We start from the raw sequence: 10,062 nt of genomic DNA on the forward strand, positions 1-10,062 counted from the left end.
TTGCTGATCTCCCTCCTGAATAGATTTTGTATGATAACATGTGCAATACGTGCTCAATGACGCCCTGGGCAATTGTATTCATTAAGTACTCTGTCTCATTTCCCTATCTTTTCGCCTAGCCAATCCTAACACGTCATGCCCCTAGCCCATATAATTTTAGCTTTTTTAATGGGCTCAAATTTCAACCCCTATTCTTTAATTATAGTCCATAATCCCTCTACGTTATCCAATCATTGTCCCTTCCTTATCCTCATCAATGCCCTTAATATATGCCATCGTATGCGTTGGAAAGACATGCCTTCTTAATACGTCAAAACCTTCATGGATCATCAAAGAGAAAAATCCTACTTTTCAGTCAACATGTTCATGTGCTTTGGGTTGATCAAATTTCTTTCTCGACCTCCCCGTTTGGCAAAACTTCCAAGTTGCAAGGATGAATAAACTCCTAAAATTTTGATCCATCACAAAAGCTTGTATATTTCCTATCCTCGTTGCTTTATCAATAAGGACTCTACAAAAATGTGGGAACTAGTTAAACTGTAATAATTAAAAATTTTAAAATGGCCTGGGTGGCCTGCCATAAAAAGAAATGAAAAGAAAGAAAGTATTAATGTTAGTTTATGAAGAAAAGAGAAAGAGAAAGGAAAAGAAAGTAACTAAATAACTAAAGAGAGAGAAATGAAAAGAAAGTAATTAAATAACTAAATGAAATGACAAAATGAAAAGAGAGAGAGAGAGAGAGATGGGACATAAATAATTGATAACCCTCAATAATCCCCCTTTCTTGCAATGATAAAATACCCTCAGGAGTTCCCCTACAAAATAATTGACCCATGACAAGGCATCATGTTTTTTCCGTAGGGAAAAATATGAAACCAAACACTAAGGCCTTTGTCGACTGGCAGGCCAAAAACATTAAGAGTGAACCATGCTTCCTAGCCCAACGGTAGTACCCGTGCGTCTTTACAAGGAGACGATTTCATGATTGTATCTCTTAATTTGAGTACTTGATTGCCTCTTTACAAGCCTTGTCAAACTTATCACTAATCTATTGTAAAGTCATGCCAATGCCTAATTGATTCCTAACTTCTTACTCATGTATATGTGACTTGGCTCTATAAGAAAAGTCTGATGAGATGTAAGATGAAAATGTTAAAAACTCCTTAAAAGGACATTTTTATATCTCGTAACAGTACCAAGCTACTGGTTTTCTAATTCCTTGACCACCATAACAAATTCTAATGACATGGAATAGATTTGCAATAATCATGATATGACACATGACAAATGTGCAAGATGATATAAAGAATATGTTGTTAAATAGACTTAATAATGTGCTATGATTATAATTCCCAATTGATGTAATCAAAACATAGGCTTCCATATTTCATAAGAAGGATTTCCTTTCATCAACTAAAAATTTATGCCTTTACATCATATGCAATTTAACCATTGTGTTACTTTTTAAGTGTATTTTGCTTGTTGTTTTTCATACATAGTTTAGTTATGATTTAGTTTTTAAATTTGAACGATTCATTATAATGAAATAAATAATAAAATGCATATGCCTACAATTTAAATAACAGATGAAGTTAAGGTAGCCTCCTATTTTAGCCAAAATAAAATTATGCATATGATTCGTAGGCCCCCTTATTAACACTGTCTCTCTTGTAAATTCATTGTGAATGAAGGATTTCGTCGTGTATTTATTTTGAGTGATTCAAACTGTTTCACAAAATTGATTCTACATTAAGGTAGATTCTCTATGCCTTAAAATAGTAACTAAAATCAAATAAGGTAGAGGTTTTATGCCTTAAACAGTAACTACTAGGTTGAAGAAGTTACAAGTTGTTTCTCATTTGGACATAGCTCATATTTTTTGGGCATTATCCAAAGTATACATAGAACTTACCCATTAGACTAGATTTGATATGAAGGTTAGGTTTGCCTAGTACTCAAGTGGAGCTTAGAACATGGAGTCATGTAGAACTATGACTACTCCTTGATCATGATGACCCTTTGAGATTATTTTGTACATATTTGTACATATGATATATTTGATTGTGTCATGCAAGTGAGGCAAGACTCACATGATCCATCTTGAAGTTTTATGAAATTAGTACTGCCTCATATATTGGTAAGAATAAACGCAACAGACCTTGTTCATGAGTGAGAGTGTGTGTTGGGGGGGGTATAGAGTCACCCCAAAGCTAGCTATTTTGTTCATACTTTGTGACGCGTGTTCGCTAGTCTAGCTGATAGAATCACCCCAAGTGTAGTTGCACTCACATAATCCATCATGAAGTTTTATGAAAGTACTGCCTCATATATGAGTAAGAATAATGTGAAAGACCTTGTTCATGAGCGAGAGGGTGGGGGATGATAGAATCGCCCCAAAGCTAGCTATTTTGCTCATACTTTGTGACACTTGTTGTCGCTAAGCTGGTATTTATTTTATTTCCTTGAAAGCTGATTTGACCTCAAAAGGTTACTAACCTATGGAGTAGTAACCTTACTATGGATTGGTTTGAGGGCTCAAATCTACTAAGAAGGGATATAAATTTTGGAAATTATATGTATCGAGAACTCTTGAATAATATAGACTCACATTTATTAGGACATGGACATGCACAAGTCCCATCAAAGGATAGTTGGCAGTGTTATGCCTCTCAAAGTATTCAATTGGATGTATGGGTGCTTCCTTTCCACTTCAAAAAGGACCATATGGGTGAGCTTATTGATTGATGTTGCTGATAAGAGGTTCAAATTAGACAACGTGATGGATTTTCATGTAGACAAATTTTATGTGGCCAATCTTAATTCTGTATACATATTTCATGTAGATTGAAGGCTATTATACACTTGAAGTTATTTTAGGGTTTGAAAAAGGGTCACTCTTCTTTGGATAATTTATGGAGAGGGTCCTTCTCAATCATTGAAGGATATATGGCCTTACTTATAGAGTCTCCAACTATTAGCCTATCTATTGTTTTCCATGCCTTATTTTGCACATGCTAAGTCCATTATTCAATGTTAAAATCCCTATCTCTACCTCCTAATCTTGCTATATGGAATTGTATCCACGTTTTTTAAACCTAAGTTTGATCTTGAAGCTCAAGCGAGAATGCATTAATTTCAAAAGACCAAGGTGTTATCTTTTCTTCATTACCCAGTAGATCTATACTAACACAATTGAACTCCGAGAGCAGACTCAAAGAAGAAGGCTATTAGAGAAAGGTCACTTTTGATGCTTATCATTCAAAACCATTAAAATAATTTCAAAAGACCAAGGAGTTATCTTTTCTTCATTACCTACTAGTTAAATCTATACTAACACAATTGAACTCCAAGAGTAGACCCAAGGAAGAAGGCTAGGAAAAGATCACATTTGATGCTGCTTATCAATCAAAACCATTCAAATAAGTCATTTGCATCATAAGGCATCATGTGAACAATTATAGACAACCTAAATAAAAAGCTTTGCAATATCATGATTTTTTTCTCTTGAGCATGGCACCACATGATTAACGTTTGTTTAAAAATCACTCCATCTCAAGAAGTAGCCATGAACCTGTATGCAAGGGTTTGTCAAGAGCTACGGTGCCCTTTAAAGATCTATAATAACACATTAATCCTAAGACTCATGCTTATATCATTCTCTCTAAGCACTAAGAAAAGGAACAAGGTAATGTTCAAGCTTAGAGATTAAATGTAAAAACTGATGAATTGTATATCCTTCATTCCTTTATTTTGAAGTGTGATAAAATATTTAAGAAACTTAAATTGTACTTCTCTTGTATGTGCACACATGTTGAACCTTGCGTAACATGTCTTCCATAATGAGCTCTTTGAAACACTTTTGCTTCTTGCACACATCACAACAAAATCTATAACACATTAATCCTAAAGGAATCATATGACTCTTATGCTTATATCTTTCACTCTAAGCACTATAAGCAAGGAAAAGGTAATGTTCAAGCTTAGATTAAATGTTAAAAATCATGAATTCCCTCTGAGCACTAGGAACAGGGAGAAGGTAATGTTCAAGCTTAGGAACAAGGACAAGGTAATGTTCAAGCTTAGATTAAATGTTAAAATGATGAATTGCATATCCTTCATTCCTTTATTTTGGAGTGTTTTAATATATTTAAGAAACTTACATTGCACTTCTCTTGCATGTGTACATACTAAACCTTATGTAGCATGTCTTCCATAATGAGCTCTTTGAAACACTTTTGCTTCTTGCACACGTCTCGACATCCTGGCATCATTTTCATGATTGTATAAATAGAAGAGAAAATCATGTTCGCATCATATTTTTAGGATTCATTCTCAAAAGAAAATGTTTGTAATTTGCCACATTATGGATTGCTCCATTACTAAGATCAAAATGCACCATGATTTAAGTTGTTCCCCTCCTAAAACTTACAAAGGCTAAAGAATTCACTAACCTCTCCATGACGAGGGAAAAGCACTCTCTTGAGCCAGATTATGACCACATTTTTACAAATTGTATGCCCTTGCAATAATTAAAAAGACGTTATATTTCATAGCATGGTGTATATTTTACATGTGGCTTCTAGAGGATTTGAGATGAAAGATAAGAGGGGATAACATTAGCGCACGCTGCAAAATGGCGCCAATAAATAGCTCATGCGCCCTAGTGTGATCAAGGGCCGTATTGAGCGGTGACGGTAATGATAATTTCCGATGGGTTACTTCACGAATTAAGGACTAATCTGATGAGATGATGACCGAAGAAGAGTTATGTAAGGATGATGCATGTTAGGTTGCAGCTCCGAAGGGTTGGGGACTAATCTTGAGGATGCTGAGATGGATACGGCATGATTGTTTGCCATGGGCGATCGTGATCTTTACAGCCAGAGGGCACCGGCCTCCTTCAGTTGAGGGATGAGAGCGCCACTGATGTGGCAAGCCATGAGGCGGTCAAGGCCACCGATGAGCTTGCCACCAACAAAAACAGCCGGGACGACGGGGCGCTCGCCCATCATTTTGACGAGGGCGCGCTCTATGTCCACGCCGCCAGTCTCCTCGTCCAGCTCTATCACGCTGGGGCTGACGCCCATGCTGCAGAAGAGCTTCTTCACCACGTGGCACATGCAGCAAGAAGAAACGCTGAAAACCACCACAGCGTTGTCCGCCACTAGCCTCTCCACCCTCTCCACCGGGCTGAGTGTTCTGGATGCCGCCTCCATGGGACTCAACAGCTGCAAAGTAGGCCTCCCCTTCCCCGTGAGCTTATCGTTCACAGTCGCCAAATCAGCAAGCAACAGGTTGTGCATTTGTCGCTGCATAATAGCTTAAACCCCTTCCCAACAGCTTCTAATTATAAGCATACACCAAAATGATTATCCTTAATCCAATGGATTTAATAAACCTCCTTATGATCCTGCACCCTCTTCCTAGCTGCACACCTTATATAAGCATGCCCTCCTGCTTTTGGTTTGCTTTGTTTTGAAGTTCCCGCCTGTTCAAATCTTGCCCCTTCTTTCACGCGTACCCCGCGCATGCCTTACAAGCCTGATGATCTGGGGAGCTTAGCCATCGCTCTGCTTGCCCGTTGCGCGTGCACCGTATTTGTCATACGAAGCCCCCCACCTCGTGTCATGTGCAGCTCGATAAAGAGAGAAAATCATGAGACGACATAATCATGACTTCAAACCAGGTTCTTACGTTAAGTCAAGCCCAATGGCAGCAGCCCTAAGCTGCAATAGAGCACAGAGATAGATGTGGCAAAAAAAAACCCACTCGGAGAGTGCAGTAGAGTACCAAATGAATAAAAGAATCAAGGGAAGGAGCAAGGCGCAAATCTACGATCTACGGGGGCTTGATGAATTATATATAAAAGGGCTATGGGCCGATTCGAATATCAAGGTGAAGGTTTTGGTATGATGGAAAGAAAAGATTTCTAGGCCGGTGACGGGTCAAGAAAGCGCGTGCAAAGCAAGCAGCTGGTGGAGGGGGCAGCTAAACGGCGGGTGGCTAGGACAGCAGGCGTGAGCAACCGTGAGGGGGAGCTGACATGGGCGGGCGTTGCAGCATGATGTGGCAATAGCCCCTCTCTCTCTCTCTCTCTCTCTCTCTCGCCCCCGCCCAGGCGTGAGCAACCGTGATGGGGGCGGGCGTTGCAGCATGCAGATGTGGCAATAGCCCCTCTCTCTCTCTCTCTCTCTCTCTCTCACTCACCCCCGCCCCTCTCTGTTGCAGTACGATGTCTGTTATATGTATTCACTCATCACTATCTATGTCTCCATCTCTCTACTTGAATCCTCATGATGGCAGTTGAATGGGGAGTTGTGAAGATGTATGTATTCATTCTAAGGGCCTCAAAGATGACTCATTAAACACCAATACATCAGTGAGAAAAGACATCTTTTTAAGGCTGTAGATTGAATTCCACATAGACTATAGTGCCCTAGGTTTCTATGATTAATGATTTTCCCCACACTCTCCACTACTACAGGATAGGACGCCCAAAGAATCAAGCCCTTATAACTTTTCCTCGCCTTCAATGAAGCAATAAGTATACATGGGTTGAAAAAATCAAAGGCGATGGTGCAAGGGTTGATTTCAGCACATTGCAGGCCACATAAGGTCTCGGAGTTAGAGTAAAGACAATGATGGCTGCATAGGAAGCATGCAAAAAGGAGAGAGAAGAAGAAGGGAGGAGGATTCGGCGGCGCCACTCTCGAAGCTATAGCAGACAACAGACAGCATGGGCAACGAGGAAGCGTGATAATAATAACGGCCACAACCAGCATTAGATTTATAGCCAAATTTTTATTCTATGTGTGTGCGCGTGCTTGGACTGCTCGGCCAACAGCGGTGACGCGCTGACGGCGTCATGGTGGTAGCGCCGTCGCCGGCTAAAGGCCCACGCCCCACTCGTGGCACTCAAATTTGGCCCACTCCAACCAAACCAATACAAAGCTCGTCGCACATTTTTGTACGTTTCGGTTTCAAGGCCCCAAACACCGAATGGTGAAATTTTAAAAACAACATTCAAAATTTAAAGTAGAAGGTCATCAGAACTTATGATATTTTAGTTATAATATTGCTTAAAACCTATAAAATCTTTAAAAAAACCTTCAAATTCTTGAGCTTGAAGGTTTTGAGAATTGTTAGGAAAATGGTTTTTCGTGAACACTACGGATCTTGAACCTATGTACTTCAAATTTGGTAAAAAGTTGAGCAAAATCACAACTAAAATGCATTAAAATTTGCATTTTGTCAACTTAAGAAAACCCCTTTTTATCGTACCTTGTAGGTCCATTGTATATTTTTGCAAGTTTTCTATGTCCATTACACCACCCACCACCACAAAAGGCAGTCATACCATGCATGCATCACCATGCATCATCACTAGAGCCCATTGAGACCATTCATACAAGTGGTATGAAATTGACATAGGTGGCATCCAGTTAATTCAACTTCATTGAATATTACAAAATTTTGGAGGCAAGTTAAGAGTGCTTTCCACCCAAAGAAGGCTCAATCCCTAGCCCATTGATTTGAATAGGCCTTTCCTTCACACAATGAAAATGTGAAGCAATGAAGCTTAAGGTGGAGACAATTCACATTTCATCATTTTCAAGGGTCCTTTGGTTACTTTTTGACATAGAGGATGACCTCAATCCCCTTGTACATTGTCAAGGTAAGATGACCAACACGATGCAGCTAGTTTGATGGTAACACATCCCTCTTATTTATCTAAAGCCTACCTTCCATTCCAAATCATTCACAATGGCTCTAAGTTACCTCCAAAAGTCAAAACTTACCACTCCCTCACGTTCATGCTTGTTGCCTTCACATCGTAAGGGATATCAAGAATACTTTTTCTTGGACTTTGTTTTTGAAATTCCCTTAAAGATACCCAAAAATCAAATCAATCAAAGGTAGTGCTTCCATTCATGCAAATGATATCCCCACATTGTGATGAGTCACTTACAAACAAAGAATCCATGTTATACAACATAAAAAGTACATGATATATGATACTATAACTTACCTAATGCAAAAGACCCCCATTTTGCTATTGATTTGAACTAATGTATTTGTTACTCTACGAATTTATTGATATATATATATATATAAATAAAGATATGCCTTATAATGCCTTTACTCCACCAACGTGAATCATGCCCTAGGTGTTGACCTTGGAGTCTACAAATCAACTTATTCCTATCCTCATTTTCACTCTTTATAAAACTACATTAACACGTAACCTTGTTTTTTCCCCTCAAAACTGACATGGAGTCATATTATTACCCTTTCATATACTTGCCACCAGACTTAATTGTACTATGGATGAGAAACCCCTTAGCATTAAGGTACAAGATGCCTCACTCATTAGTTATGATGATGCATAGGTTTACTATTGTCAATACATAGGCTTAAAGTGTTGTTGAATCGTGGCTCAAGTTAAGTGCGTGTGTGATGACGTCTAAGGCATGGGGATCATTTCTTTTTTTTCCAAAGTTATTTTAAATTAGATTAACACAATATTTTAGTAATTTATAACCACTTTTTCACCCTTTTTAAAAAAGAAGATGCTGTATCAAATCTCAAAGTCACTAACACGCATTGATTTGTCAACATGACTTGTGCAAACATGTGCTTTTTCTTAGAATTTTTCGGTGCTAATTTGGCATGTATGATGGAATCTTATGAAAATATCATATCAAATGTTAAAGGTTGTGATTTTCCATAGGACTTGATACATTTGTAACCATGCTCCAAGGTAGTTTCAACATATATGGTCTATCAAAGTATAATCGTGTTTGTATTTACAATAATTTGATACGTGAAATTGCAATTTCTAAGAAGTTAGTTTTTAATCAACTACTCACTATGGAGCAAACTTATTAATCCATACAATTTCTTATTTTTAATTATCAATGGTAACGTGATGGGTTGATTAAAATATAATTTATAAATGACAGTGGTCCTTTGAGTTTTCATGTCCATTCATAGGCACCCCACCTCCCCCCCATCTACTCACACACATGTGCACACTTAAACTAATGCATGCAGAACTTATATGCACCCCGACCTGCCCCATCTTCCACACACACACACACACATGCAAGCATGCACATGTACACAGTTAAAATAATGCATCCAAAAGCACACACACATGTAAAAACGAACAAGACAACATGCTCGTGCATGCTCTCTCTCTCTCTCTCTTAAATTTATGTACATGTGCTCTCACACACACACATCTCTCTTTTATAAATTTATGTACATGTGCTCATATACTTACATTTATACATATACCTTTTTTCCCATTTCCCTATCATCTTTGCATTTCTTTCCCTGTTTTCCTATTTTCAATGCAATTCTTTTCTTATTTTTTCTGTAAGTAACCTCTCAAATCTATGCCGACACATATTTTCTTCATTTTTGACATATATTTAACTCTCTCTCACGCTTTTCCTCTCTGTCAGATGGTTTTTTCATTTTTGACATATATTTAACTTTCTCTCTCACGCTTTTACTCTCTGTCAGATCGGGTGGTGTTGCTGCTTCCCGCCCACGTAGGCATCACCATCCCCACGTAGACTTCAAACCACCCTGGCTTCGTCTTATAAATTTTAAAATTGCAAGTTTTAAGATTTGAGAAGAAAAATATTGTTCGTGAACACTGCTGCGTTGCCCTTTTAGCTGCCATCTTCACCAATTTAAACCCTACTGAACCATCACATTCTCTACCTTTAATCTAACTGCAAATTGGCCTCTGCCTTGTGTTTGCGCATCATTACAATTTTCTCTGTACTCTCACCAACAGAGAAGTGGTACAGTGTTCTCCATGGCGACCAACGATTCCAGCAATAATTACTCACATTTCACGCACTTAGCTTCTGCTCTGCGTCCTCTTAACTGCCGCGCACAGGCTTGTCTGTGTCTAGACTGTGTTGCATCATCCCCTTACAGTATCACGGTGGCACCATCGCATGGGCCATAATTGGGTATCTTCTTTCCTCACCTTTTTTTTATAAACTAAGGGTTGGACCCGTCCCTCGCTGGCAAGAATGTATG

General features: G+C 38.6%; 1 protein-coding gene across 1 annotated transcript; it reads right to left on the reverse strand.

Annotated features, from left to right (window-relative positions):
• Positions 1 to 4,526: 4,526 nt before the first annotated feature.
• LOC147619790 (glutaredoxin-C1-like) lies at positions 4,527 to 6,771 on the reverse strand. Its single transcript, XM_086825626.1, has one exon. The coding sequence runs from the start codon at positions 5,313 to 5,315 to the stop codon at positions 4,875 to 4,877; it is 441 nt and encodes a 146-aa protein (XP_086681752.1). The 5' UTR covers positions 5,316 to 6,771; the 3' UTR covers positions 4,527 to 4,874.
• Positions 6,772 to 10,062: the final 3,291 nt, after the last annotated feature.

This window comes from Cibotium barometz, chromosome 32, assembly GCF_041138505.1.
Source record: "Cibotium barometz isolate CiBa-2024 chromosome 32, ASM4113850v1, whole genome shotgun sequence".
NCBI lineage: Eukaryota > Viridiplantae > Streptophyta > Polypodiopsida > Cyatheales > Cibotiaceae > Cibotium > Cibotium barometz.

Bases quoted from the DNA above. Each gene is read 5' to 3' on its own strand.
- LOC147619790 (XM_086825626.1), bottom strand. From the start codon at position 5,315: ATGCAGCGACAAATGCACAACCTGTTGCTTGCTGATTTGGCGACTGTG.